Source organism: Plecotus auritus, assembly GCF_963455305.1.
Source record: "Plecotus auritus genome assembly, chromosome: 2".
Classification (NCBI taxonomy): Eukaryota; Metazoa; Chordata; class Mammalia; order Chiroptera; family Vespertilionidae; genus Plecotus; species Plecotus auritus.
Window position 1 is genome coordinate 169,637,051 of NC_137771.1, and position 14,465 is coordinate 169,651,515.

General features: G+C 41.1%; 1 protein-coding gene across 5 annotated transcripts in view; it reads right to left on the reverse strand.

Annotated features, from left to right (window-relative positions):
- Positions 1 to 4,318: 4,318 nt before the first annotated feature.
- Positions 4,319 to 14,465, reverse strand: part of HSPBAP1 (HSPB1 associated protein 1) — a 57,945-nt gene continuing 47,798 nt past the window's right edge. For all 5 annotated transcript variants that reach the window (XM_080655724.1, XM_080655722.1, XM_080655725.1 and 2 more), the window contains 2 exons: positions 5,331 to 5,441; positions 4,319 to 5,216 (listed from right to left, as the gene is read on the reverse strand). In XM_080655724.1, the coding sequence (XP_080511850.1) occupies positions 4,683 to 5,216; positions 5,331 to 5,441 (645 nt within the window). In that variant the 3' untranslated portion in view covers positions 4,319 to 4,682. The remainder of the gene's footprint in view (positions 5,217 to 5,330; positions 5,442 to 14,465) is intronic.

Sequence of the window (14,465 nt, forward strand, 5' to 3'; positions counted from 1 at the left end):
GTAATACTGTTTGGCTGAGCCCTGGCAGGGTGGCTCAATCGGTTGGAGTGGCGTCCCGAGTACCAAAAGGTTTCAGGTTTGATTCCCAGTCAGGGCACATATAGAGACTGTGGGTTCGATCCCTGGTCAGGGTGCATACAGGATGCAACCGATCGATGTTTTACTTTCACATTGATGTTTCTCTCTCTCTCTAAAATAAATAAATAAATAAATAAATAAATTAATTAATTAATTTTAAAAATCAATAAAAAGCATATCCTCGGGTGAGGATTAAAACAAAAATAGTCTCTCTTTAAAAAATAAATTGGCTGAAAATTACAGGAAGGGCACAGCGCAGGTTTAGTTCAGTAAATCTGAAGGGCAAACTGACCGCAGCAAGTAGCCCCTGCTGCCAGAAGCCCACCTTGAGCCTGTGATAGGTCACAGTGGTCGACTCCAGGGCAGAGGTTCTTAACTGTTTTTGGTTTTTAAATCACCTGGGGTGTCTGCTGAGACTAAATCCTGGCCCATCCCAAAGGAGTCAGATTCTGTAGCTTTAGAGGGTGCCCAGAACTCTGCATTTTCAGCAAGCACCTCTAATGCCTCTGAAACCCCGGGTTCCCACAGCCTCTTAGGACTTTCATGGGCCCCAGGCACTTTTGCCTTTGTGGGTCTCTTACTCTATTAAGAATTAAAACTTGTATGTTGCAACTTCATTGATATACACATGAATGGAATCGAGCATGGATTATATATGTATACTAGAGGCCCGGTGCATGAAAATTCATGCACTGGAGGGGGGGTCCCTCAGCCTGGCCTGCCCCCTCTCACATTCTGGGAGACCTCAGGGGCAGGAGGTGACCCAGCAATCAGGGTAAGATGATGCCCCTATCACACCTCTGCTCTGCTGCCACTGCCAGCAGCGCAAGCCTTGGCCAGCCCTGGACTGCTGGGCAGCCACCATCTGAGGCTTGCCTGTGCCTCGGGCTGGCCCTGGGCTGGAAGGCTGAGGGGACTGGGGGACTCCGGAGGCAGGTGCACGGAGTGGCCAGACCCATCTGGGGGTGGGCCCGGCCGTGCTGCCCACCTGCCACCCCGGCGGGGCTGAGGGTACTTGCGTTGCCAGCTTCTGGCTATGGGCGCCGCCATCTTTGAGGGCGTGACAGTCAATTAGCATATTTCCTCCTTATTGGCTGTGGGTGCCGCTATCTTTGTGAGGGGTCACGGTCAATTAGCATATTCCCTCTTTATTAGATAGGATATTCTTTAAGAAACTAAACATTTTTGTGGACCCCTAAAAGCTCAGGGGCCCTAGCCACTGTGCCTACTGTATAGGTCAGCCCTACTGTGACTTTAGGCACAGGATGAGCTTGTATTCCTTAATCCCTCTAGCCTCTAGGGCAGTGGTTCCCAACGTGGGACACACGCCCCACAAGGGGGCAATTTGATTTTTAGGGGGGGCAAATCGAGAATGAGTTATTAACAGTGAATTTTTTACATCTTTTATGGTTCTAGGGGCCTCATACACAGTATATAAATATATATTGTGACATATTTATGCATTTCAGTTCTTTTTTTGATACTTTATTTGCTATTTTTTCATATCACTTCATATTATTTTTATTTTTTAAACAATTTCTTAGTGATTTCTTCCTCAGTACTTCAATTGTCCTTTCATTCTTTTGTTTTCATGGATGCCATGTTCTTTGGAAGCTAATGGCTTTTTATGCTTCCTCCACGTGAATAGGAGTTCACTTTTTGATTAATAAGAATTATATGTCACGGGGAGGAGGTTTGGGGGCATCAAGTTTTAGAGATGCTAAGGTGGGGCATGGCCAAAAAAAGGTTGGGAACCACTGCTCTGGGGTCAGTGCTTTAATAATTGATTTCACTCACACAGGCAGCTCATCTGAGAAACAGGATGAATGGGACTGAGGTATCCAGGTGGCTGACAGCCTGCCCTTTCACTCTCTCCTCTCTCAGGCTCCCCTTTCGCAGATAGCCAGGATATCTTGCTGCATCATAATCTCTTTATTTGAAGTCAGGAAATTATCTCCCATTGTAGACAGAGCCTGGGAAGGCACATGGGCATTTCTTTAATAATTTTCAGCTGAACCCAAGGCGACAGGCAAAGCCGCGTCTTGGATACACATCTTACCAAAAATGCAGATGTGTTCTCAGCATTGACTCTTACCTTCGCCCAGGTGTCGGAAAGTGTGTATATGTAAATCCAGTCAAGCACCAGGAATGCTTGGGCCTACTCAAGAATGCAAATAATCTCCTTTGCCTTAACTTTTGGTGAAACTTGCTGGTATTTGGGGTATAAAATAAACACGCTGCATGGGCTCTGGGTCACTGTCTCTCCAGCAGAAGAGGGCAGTGGTCCCACCCGGTTCCCAGCTTTTTCCTTCCATTTTGTGTCTTGTCTCTTTCTTTCTTTTATTTCTCAATCCCCAGCCGTCTCTATTCGAAGAACCGGTTCATCTCTCTTTCCATGTGGGACGTGGAAAAAAGAGACCCCGCCATATCTCATTACCTATTTACACTTCCAGTCCATTCATACCAATGTATTTTTTTTAAACTGTATTTTTTATTGACTTCAGAAAGGAAGGGAGAGGGAGAGTGAGACAGGAGCATCAATTGATCAGCTGCCTCCTGCACACCTCACACTGGGGATCGAGCCTGCAATCCGGCTCGGGAATTGAATCATGACCTCCTGGTTCATATGTCGAAGCTCAACCACTGAGCCACACCAGCTGGGCCCAATGTCTTAACTGTTTCCAGCTCTGCATGTCAAAGACTATAACCTCTGAGTTAAATGCTTTGTCTCAGAACAACTTTCAAATGTTTCTGACCTACACTAAGAAATACATTTTATATTAGGCTCAGTACACACACAGATATAACTGAAAAGTTTTATGAAATATATTTACCCTAAAAAAAATACTTTTCCTGCAAAGTTTCACAGAATACTTGCATTTACTATTAAATTCACTGAAATTATCTATTATGTCCCGTTAAAAAAAAAACACGCTGGTCTCACCCACTAGATTGATTTTATGACTCACTAATGGGTCACAGCCTGCAACTTGAAAAACAGTGGTCAAAGGAGTAACAAACATAAAATTTTTGAAGACAAAGATACGTTTATTTCTGCAATAGAGATACACCTATCGCCCTAACCAGTTTGGCTCAGTGGATAGAGCGTCGGCCTGTGGACTGAAGGGCCCCAGGTTCGATTCCGGTCAAGGGCATGTACCTTGGTTGCGGGCACATCCCCAGTAGGAGGTGTGCAGGAGACAGCTGATCGATGTTTCTGACTCTCTATCCCTCTCCCGTCCTTTCTGTAAAAAATCAATAAAATATATTTAAAAAAAAAAGAGATACACCTATTAAGGTTCATGGACATCATACCCTTGACTATAACATCCTCTGCCCCAATGTATTTGAGGGGTTATTGCCAACAAGGCATCCTTTTAAGAATAACCCACTCAGTCAGATATATAATGAACACCTGCCATATTCTGGTTACTGATCTGGCTCTGTGAATACAGCAATAATCAAAGTCTAAAACCCTCATGCTGTGAGGTTCTGGTTGGGGAAGATAAACAACAATCAAATAAGTAGGTAAATATATAGTGGTCAGATGGTGGTTAAGTGCTACAGAAGGGTTTTTTCCAGATCCTCCTTTCCTGTCATGTTCACACACCTCCCTCCCTGGCTCTCTCCTGGAAGGCAGTTTTTTTATTTGTTTGTTTTTTCAATTTACTGATACTTTCAATCTGAAGACTGAGAAGGATGGGGCCAGTAGTGAGCTCATCAAAAACGTGACTTTATCTTTGGTTATGTATTTGTTTCATAAGTGGTTACGCAGAGATCAATATGGTTTTCTAAGTTCTAAATTCTTACTAAGAGAGTAATGATAATAATTATCCCCAGATCTTGCAAATGTAATGAGTGGGACCAATTTCATCAAACCAAGCTTTTAGTCAATTTTGGGCATCAGTAGCATCCAGGCCTTTTTGTTTCCAGGACTCGTGTTCCTACATGTCCCAGTTCCTTCCATGTTGTACCCCCATCTACTTTTCTCCTGATTGGTATCCTGCTCTGGACGACAGGGATTAACAGCGAGAATTCTGCAGATGTTAGAAGTGTGATCACTTTAGGTCAAGGCTAGAATCTACCCAGCGGATGCATTAGGCCAGGAGTTGGCAATTTTTGTTTTCTGTAAGGGGAGAGTGAAGATTTTCAGCTTTGTGGGCCATAATGTCTCTGTCACTACTCAACTCTGCCGCTACAACCCTAACCACCATAGACAATATGTAAACAAATCGCATGGCTGTGTTCCAATAAAACTTTATTACAAAACAAGCAGCAGGCTGATCCCTGCTTAAGGCTGATGGAGAGATTATTTCCTGTTGAGAACACTTAGGGTTTACATCTGAAATAGGCTGAGGAGATGGGATGGGAGAGGAAAGGAAAAGGCTCAGAAAGAAGGCCTCACAAATAACAAAGAGTCAGTTTGGGCAAAGAGCAATGTGCATTTAAGAAGGTGGCAAGAGGGTGAAATTTAACTAGGTAAGAACAAGTACATTTACAAGCCTGTGCAAACAGACTTTTCATTGTTTCGTCTTTTATTTAAAAATCACACTATTTTAAAAATATGTTTAAAATATTATTTAAAAAGTCATTTACAATTACAATCACAAGCTTCTTCCTTGTATCAAAAGTTGTGCCACTATCTTGGTTACTTGTGGGTTCACCAAGCAGTCCAGTAAGTCATCTGTAGAAATGAATGTTTGGGAAGGGGCCATAGTACTATTTGAAGCAATCTGTTCAACAATTTCATTCTCACGTCCACTCACCATTCGTTGCTTCTTGGTACAGTGCAATTTGTCAAAGTGCTCTCCGTCTTTGCCAACAAAGCCTTTACCATCATTTTTAAACATGCTTCCTGTTTCTGAGGATGGTGCTTCAGAACTCGGTAGTACGGGAACCAGATCAGGGCCAAAGGGACATGCTGCCTGCTCTCCTACTGTTCCCAAGGTTAAGTTCTGGCTACCTGTTTGTTCTACCTCCATGAGGGTGTGCACGTTGGATTTTTCCTTTTTCATGTGCTCCCCGTTTGTTCTGAGTGCTTGGACTTCTGCTGTCTTAGATGTTCTATAATGATCAAAAAAGGCAGAAACAGCTCTATTTAAGTAGCAACAATTGACTTCATGGGATATTTCCTCAACCTAAGGAAAAAGAGAAATCTTTTAGAGTGGTTACATACATTGGAAAATAAATCTAGTCAGGGTTGATTTATTACAGAATACCAACTGCCATGATGGAAACCAGGAGCGGCCTACCTCCGTTGGGTTTAGCCAAGCCCTGGTACTGTGGGGGTCCTCTGCAGTTTTCAGGGCGCACACAAGCATGCGGGTGATTGCCTCTTCTACCCGAGCCTGGTGGTCCTCTTCCTAAGTTGAGATAAAAACATCATTTTTTCATTTGTCTCTCTGTCTCATGGCTTACAACAGAGTAGAGTCCCTTAATTATGTGTTCTGTTCTCATCAACGTAAGCTTTGTTACAGAAGGAATGGCAGACCACAGTTTTTTATGTGTTCACTATCATCTAACATCTAGAAGAGTTGCAGAATATTTCACTAACCAAATTTAAGTATATATCCTGTCTATAAGGCATAGGCCTTGAGTATGAACTGCCTTGTGATTTTTTTCCAATCTTTTCCATTCTCAGACATGTCTCAAGCAAAAAAAAAAAAGAGTGTTACATATGGAGGAATAATCAATCCCTACAGAGGTTGATATACTAATTGTTTGAGGAATGCGAGAAAATTTCATATAAACTTGCTTAGCCACAAGAATGTAAATATGGGCCTTGGAACTGCCCCGCGACCCAGCAGCCACTCCAGCCCAAATCCTGCTGCCCCACCCGCAGACCCGCGGACCCTGGGACCTCCACCTCCAGAGGTGCACTGCTAGGCAGCAGTAAGTGCAACCTCCCCTCCCCAGCAGCAGAACTCCGGACAAAACATTGGCGTGTTTCCAGCGTGCGCAGACATCCAGGGCACGCCACTCCATAGGCAGCGCTTGGGAGCCACTGGGAGCCCCCGCAGGTGTGATTTTGTACAGACAAGGGCACGTGGCCTCGCAGTAGAAATTCTGAACTCCCTCTTCCTGAATAACTGCCCACGGACACCCAGCTGTTCAACTTCAGTGCCAGGGCCCCTCAGAGTGAGTCAGAGCTCTGTGCAGGCAAAGGCACCTCCATACCCACGCATTTCCAAGGAGCAAGACCCCTGAGCCCATCTACCCACAGTGTGCTCAGGGGAGCAGCTGTGAGACTCTGCTGGGTGTGATTCTGCACAGACAAGGGCGTGCTGCCCCGCAATAGAAATTCTGAATTCCCTCTTCCTGAGTAACTGCCCACATTCACCCCAGCTGCTCAACCTCAGTGCCAGGACCCCTCAGAGTGCGTCAGAGCTCTGCGCCAGCAAACGCACCTCTACAGATGCGAATTTCCAACAGGCAGGCACCCTAAGCCCACCTACCCATAGGGCACTCGTGGGAGCCACTGTGAGCTCTCCCTGGGTGTGACCTTGGACAAACAGGGGTGCACTCCCCCCCCCCCCCAGCAGTAGAAATTCTGAATTCACTCATCCTGGATACCTACCCACAGGCGCCTCAATTACGTGGTTACACTGCCAGAATCCCTTCAGAGTGCTTCAGTGTGCCTCGCAGGCAAACGTACCGCGGGCGCCCCTGTGAGCCACCACTGGGAGTGAGCGCCTATCCACCACAGGTGCAGCAGCAAAACCTGAGTCTGCCCACCCCACAACTACAGAACTCTGGACACCACAGTCATGCCTTTCCAGAGTGCAGGTCCCCTGAGCCCCAACACCCCAACAGATGGTTCCTGGGTGCCACTGTGAGTCCCCGCTGGGCACATGTGATTTCAATTAAGGGTGCAAGACAGCGAAAATTGGGACACTCCCCTCCACGGCTGCTGACTTCTAGACACCGCGGTTCTGCCTCTCAAGCTCGAAGGCCTACATCAAGAGAACCCAAATAGCTCAAGTAGGGAGCTACACTAGATTACCAAGCCCAGGAGAACTAAGAGATTACACCAGTAGCACCGTCCCCAAAAGAACCTGGGTAGCAAAGCAATTGGATCTACAATTAAAACATTACAGGAGGAGAGATCAACAAGGACTTATATGCATGCATATAATCCTAATCAATGGACACAGACAACGGGGGGGGAGGGGGCACAAATAGGGTGTGGGGGGTAATGGGGGAATAAGGACACATGTAAAAGAAAAATAATGAAAAAAAAAAAAATAAAACATAACAGGAAAACATGGGAAGGCAAAAAAGCAATCCCCAAAGGAAAGAAAAAGAGAAATCATCAGAAAGGGAGTTAAATGAAATTGAGACTAGCAGCTTATCAGAGAAAGAATTCAGAGTAATGGTTATAAGGATGTTTAAACGGCTGGATGACAAATACACACAACTCAATGAGAATTATAAGGAGCTGAATGAGAAGGAACCAACATGAAAAGGAACCAAGAGGAGATTAAGAACGACATAGCTGCAATAAAGAACACAATGGAAGGCTTAAACAGTAGACTAGAAGAGGCTGAGGACCGAATCAGCGAATTAGAAGACAAGGTAGGAAAAGGCACACAAACACAGCAGCAACTGGAAAGAAGACTTAAAAAGCAAGAGGAGAGCCTAAGGGAACTTTGGGACAACACAAAATGAAACAATATTCACATAATAGGGGTACCAGAAGGAGCGGAAGAGAAGCAAGGAATAGAAAACCTGTTTGAAGAAATAATGACAGAAACTTCCCTGATATTGGCAAGAAAAAACATGCAAGTTTAAGAAGCACATAGAGTCCCAAACAGGATGAACCCTAAAAGACCGACACCAAGACACATGATAATTAAATTGGCAAATACCAACGACAAAGTAAGAATCTTAAAGGCTGCCAGAGAGAGACAGAAAGTTACCTACAAGGGTTCTCCTATAAGAATATCAACGGATTTCTCAACAGAAACACTCCAGGCCAGAAGGGAATGGAATGAAATTTACAAAATGATGCAAAGCCGGGACTGAACTCAAGAATACTACACCCAGCAAGGCTATCATTCAAAATTGAAGGTGGAATTAGGAGCTTCACAGACAAAAAAGGGCTAAGAGAGTTTATCACTACCAAGCTGGCAATGCAAGAAATGCTAAAGAGACTGCTATAAAAAGAAGAAAGAGAAAGGCAAGAAGAAACACAAACATTAAGGAAAAATATGACAACAAACATGTACTTGTCAATAATAATGCACCAATCAAAAGACCAAAAGGGTAGCTGAATGGATAAGAAAACATGACCCATATATTTGCTGTCTGCAAGAGACCCACCTCAGAACAAAGGATTCACATAGACTGAGAGTCAAGGGATGGAAAAACATTTTTTCAGGCAAATGGAAATGAGAAAAAAGCTGGGGTTGCAATACTTATGACACCACTGGATAAATCAACTAAACAAAAAATCAGCAAAGAAACAGCAATCCTAAATGACACACTAGATCAGATGGACTTAATTGACATCTTTAGAACATTTCACCCCAAAGCTACAGAATATATATTCTTCTCCAGTGCACACAGAACATTTTCAAGGATAGACCACATATTAGGACACAGGCAAAGTCTCTTCAAATTCAGGAAGATAGAAATCATATCAAGCATCTTCTCAGATCACAATGGCATAAAACTGGAAATCAACTACAATAAAAACAATCAAACACTTGGAGACTAAATAGCATGCTATTTAACAATGACTGGGTTACCAGAGAGATCAAAGAAGAAATAAAAAAAACATCATGGCAACAAATGACAATGAAAACACAACAATCCAAAATCTATGGGACACAACAAAAGCAGGCTTGAGAGGGAAGTTCATAGCTCTACAAGTCTACTGCAAAAAACAAGAAACAATGGTAATAAATTACCTAACCCTACAACTCAAAGAGTTAGAAAGAGAGCAACAAGAAAAGCCCAGTGTAAGCAGAAGGAAGGAAATAATAAAGATCAGAGTGGAGATAACCAACATAGAGACCAAAGAAACAATACAAAAGATCAACAAAACCAAGAGCTGGTTCTATGAAAGGATAAACAAGATTAATGGACCTCTAGCCAGGCTCACCAAGAAGCAAAGAGAGAGGACCCAAATAAACAAAATCAGAAATGAAAGAGGAGAAATAACAACAGACCCCACAGAAATACAAAGGATTGTTAAAAAATACTACGAACTACTCTATTCCAACAAACTGGACAACCTGGAGGAAATGGACATATTCCTAGAAAAATACAACCTTCAAAAACTCAATCAGGAAGAATCTAAACAGCTCAATATGCCAGTAACTATGGAAGAAACTGAAGCAGTCATCAAAAAGCTTCCAGCAAACAAGAGCCCGGGGACAGACGGCTTCACAGGGGAGTTTTACCAAACATTCAAGGAAGAACTAAAACCTATCCTCCTCAGACTATTCCAGAAAATTCAAGAGGAAGGAACTCTTCCAAGCTCCTTCTATGAAGCCAGCATCACCCTAATACCAAAACCAGATAAAAACAACACAATGAAAGAGAATTATAGGCCAATATCCCTCATGAACATAGATGCCAAAATCTTCAACAAAGTTCTAGCAAATCGGATCCAGCACTACATTAGAAAGATCATACACCATGACCAAGTAGAATTTATCCCAGGGATGCAAGGATGGTACAATATCCGCAAATCAATAAATGTGATACATCACATAAATAAATTGAGAGATAAAAACAACATAGTCATATCAATTGATGCAGAAAAAGCATTTGACAAAATCCAACATCCTTTCTTGATAAAAACTCTCAGCAAGGTGGGAATAGAAGGATCATACCTCAACATAATAAAAGCCATATATGACAAACCCATGGTCAACATCGTATTCAATGGGCAAAAACTAAAACCATTTCCCCTAAGAACAGGAACAAGACAGGGATGCCCACTTTCACCACTCCTGTTCAACATAGTACTGGAAGTACTAGCCATTGCAATTAGACAAGAAGAAGAAATAAAAGGCATCCAAATTGGAAAAGAAGAAGTAAAACTGTCCTCATTTGCAGATGACATGATACTGTACATAGAAAACCCTAAAGACTCCATCAAAAAATTATTAGACTTAATAAATGAATTTGGCAATGTAGCAGGATACAAAATTAACGCCAAGAAATCTATGGCATTTCTATACACCAATAGTGAACTTACAGAAAGAGAGACTAAGAAAACAATCCCATTTACCATCACACCAAAAAAATTAAGATACCTAGGAATAAACTTAACCAAGGAGGTAAAAGACCTCTACTCAGAAAACTACAGGAAATTGAAAAAAGAGATAGAGGAAGAGATAAACAGATGGAAGAGCATACCCTGTTCATGGATTGGTAGAATCAATATCATTAAAATGTCCATACTACCCAAATCAATCTATAGATTCAATGCACTCCCCATTAAAATACCAACGGCATATTTCACAGACCTAGAAAGAACTCTCCAAAAATTCATCTGGAATAAAAAAAGACCCCGAATAGCCACAGCAATCCTGAGAAAGAAGAACAAAGTAGGAGGGATCTCAATACCAGATTTCAAGCTGTACTACAAAGCCACTATTCTCAAAACAGCCTGGTACTGGCACAAGAACAGGCATATAGACCAATGGAATAGAATAGAGAACCCAGATATCGACCCAAACCACTATGCTCAATTAATATTTGACAAAGGAGGCATGAACATACAATGGAGCCAAGACAGTCTCTTTAATAAATGGTGTTGGGAAAATTGGACAGATACATGCAAAAAAATGAAACTAGACCATCAACTTATACCATACACAAAAATAAACTCAAAATGGATAAAGGACTTAAACATAAGACAGGAAACCATAAAAATACTAGAAGAATCCACAGGCAGAGAAATCTCAGACATATGCCGAAGCCATTTCTTCACTGATACCACTCCTAGGGCAATGGAAACTAAAGAGAAAATAAATAAATGGGACTACATCAAAATAAAAAGCTTTTGCACAGCAAAAGAAACCATCAACAAAAGAACAAGAAAGCCCACTGGATGGGAGAACATATTTGCCAATGTTATCACTGATAAGGGTTTAATTTCCAACATTTACAGGGAACTCATACAACTCAATAAAAGGAAGATAAATGACCCAATAAAAAAATGGGCAACGGACCTAAATAGAACCTTTTCGAAAGAAGAGAGAAGGAAGGCCAAGAGACATATGAAAACATGCTCAAAGTCACTAATTATCCGAGAGATGCAAATCAAAACGACAATGCGGTACCATCTCACACCTGTCAGAATGGCAATCATCAACAAATCAACAAATGACAAGTGCTGGCAAGGATGCGGAGAAAAAGGAACCCTCGTGCACTGCTGGTGGGAATGCAGACTGGTGCAGCCACTGTGGAGAACAGTATGGAGTTGCCTCAAAAATCTAAAAATGGAACTCCCATTTGATCCAGTAATCCAACTTCTTGGAATATATCCTAAGAAACTAGAAACACCAATCAGAAAGGACATATACACCCCTATGTTCATAGCAGCACAATTTACAATAGCTAAGATTTGGAAACAGCCTATGTGCCTGTCAGCAGATGACTGGATTGGAAAACTATGGTACATCTACACAATGGAATACTATGCTGGTATAAAAAAGAAGGAATTCTTACCATTTGCAGCAGCCTGGATGGAATTGAAGAGCATTATGCTAAGTGAAACAAGCCAGTCAATGAAAGAAAAATACCACATGATCTCACTCATTTATGGATAATAAAGGACATTATAAACTGATGAACAAAAAGATAGATACAGAGGCAGTAAAGCATCAAACAGACTGTCAAATTACAGCAGGAAGGTTGGGGAGGGGTGGGGGAGATAAGAGATCAACTGAAGGTTTTGTGTGCATGCATATAAGCATAACCAATGGATGCAAGACACTGGGGGGTGAGGGCATGTATGGTAGTGGAGTAGAGGGGCAATGGGAAGATATATACACATGTAATACCTTAATCAATAAAAAATTTAAAAAATGGAAAAAAGAATGTAAATATGTAAAGAGACAATAAATATAAACTATAGCATTGAGAAATTGTCTTAAAATTAACTTCTCTTCCTCAAACACATAAAAGAAAAAACAAACCAGATGCCTTTAACATTTAGTATAATTGATATGAGATTAATATCTAGACTATATAAACAATCTGCACAGTTCAAAAAGAAAATGACCCAATTTTTTTAAATGGGCAAAAGACATGAAGATAAGCATTTCAATAAAAAAAAACACACCACAATTATATGACTAATAAACATGAAAATATGCTTACCCTCATTAAAAATAGGGGAAATATAAATTATAAAACTAGTAAAAGAGGGTTTGATAATTGCAAGTGGTAGAAAAATGCACAGACAGACAGAAATCTTACACACTGGTAATGGAAGTGCAAACTGATAGAACCATTTGGAAAACATGTTGGCATTATCTGTAAACTTGAGTATTATATACCCTATAGACCAGCAATTCCACTTTGAGATACACACATATTCTCTAGAGAAACTTGTACTTTTGTACAAGAATATTCTATTTATAAAAGTAAGAAATTGTAAACAACCCAATTATCCATCAATAGAACAATGAGCCAATAAATTGTGGTATATTGACACAAGAAAATGTACCACAGTGAAATGAATGAACAGCTACATGTCACAACACGGATGAATCTTAGAACCATAATACTAAATTTTAAAAAGCAAACCCCCACAATGAGACACCACTTTACACTAGGATAGATATAATAAAGAAGATTGGTAAAATTGTGGAGGATCCAGAATCTTCTTACACTGCTGGTGGGACTGTAAAGGGTGCCGCTGCTTTTGGAAAATAGCCTGACAGTTCCTCAAAAGGTTCAACATAGAGTTGCCATATGTGATGGTTATTTTTGTAAGTCAACTTGATTGGGCTATGGTGCCAGTTGTTGGTCAAGCACTGGCAGAGATGTTGCTGTGAAGATATTTTCTAGATGTCATTGATATTTATAATCAGTTGAATTTAAATAATGAAGAGTGTCCTCAACAATGTGGGTGGACCTCATCCAATCAGTTGCAGGCCTTAAGAGCAAAAACTGAAGTCAGTAACATAATCACAAATGAAAAGGATTCTGTCATGATGGCTACTGAAAATAGTACTCTGTACCGTTAGTAGGATATGGCCTAACGATAAAAAGGATGCAAAAAACTATTAAATTTTACTGACAAGTTTTATAGTTTCTGAAAAGAAAGTCACATATGAGTACTAGAATTTGGAATTGTAAATTCGACATCTGAAAAAACATTGGTGGATAAAACAAAGAAGTAAATACATTACTGTTATTAAGGACCCAGAAATTCAGCATAAGAGATAAAAGTAAAGAAATAAATAAGAAAAATCCCTATAATGTTAACTTTGAATTAGAAGTATAGGTATATCTCTCTCAATCAATCAAACAAACAATCATTTATCTACATTCTAGCTTCGCCACTTAAAGAGTCTGGAAACAGTGACACCAGTAGCAATGAGCAGCCGTAGAGCCCAAATCTGGATTTCTAAATACCATTCCCACTAAAAGGAACCTTGGCCGCTTGGAGAAATTATTGACTTCCAAGTTTGGGGCACAGCAAGTACAAAGCAATCCTTGGGTGTCTACTATGCACCAGAAAGCAAGGATAATCTCAAAGATTAATGGTGACATACCAAAAGGGCACAAGCCAGCCTGAAGGAGTTTCACTAAAAGCATAAATAAGACTCAATTTCAAAATTATCTTGGGAAGCTGGAATGCTCAACCGAATCGACATGATGAAAACCAAGAGAGATGACTAAAGAATAGGATTTAGGTTTAAAGAACCAGCTTTACAGGTTCAGGATGAAGGGCAATCTGATGTGGCAGCTGATCATGTGAGAAAAAGCATGGGTATTGTAGAGCTGGATATGAACCACAAGTGAGATAGGATTACTAAAAAAGTTAATGTAGGATCTAAGTCAGGTGAGGTAGAAATGTTATGCTCCACCAAATGAGGCCCACTGGTTTTCAGTTTTAGGTGCCGAACATTAAGAGGGCTAGGCTTGGCATAACAGCTCTTTCTCCTCCTCATGGCAATTTCTATTTTTAAATACTTCCCATGTGCCAGGCACTGTATTAGATGCTTATACATGTTTTGCCCAATTTATTAGGTAAGCCTCACAGCCACCCTATTGAAGTGAGTGCAATTATATTCCCTGTTCTACCAGTGAGGAAACTTAGGCTTCATGGCATTAAGTAACCATCGAGGTTAGACAGCTAATAAAGGTATAGACCTGTGTCTTAAGTCTACCTAACTCCAAGTTTACAGCCAAAA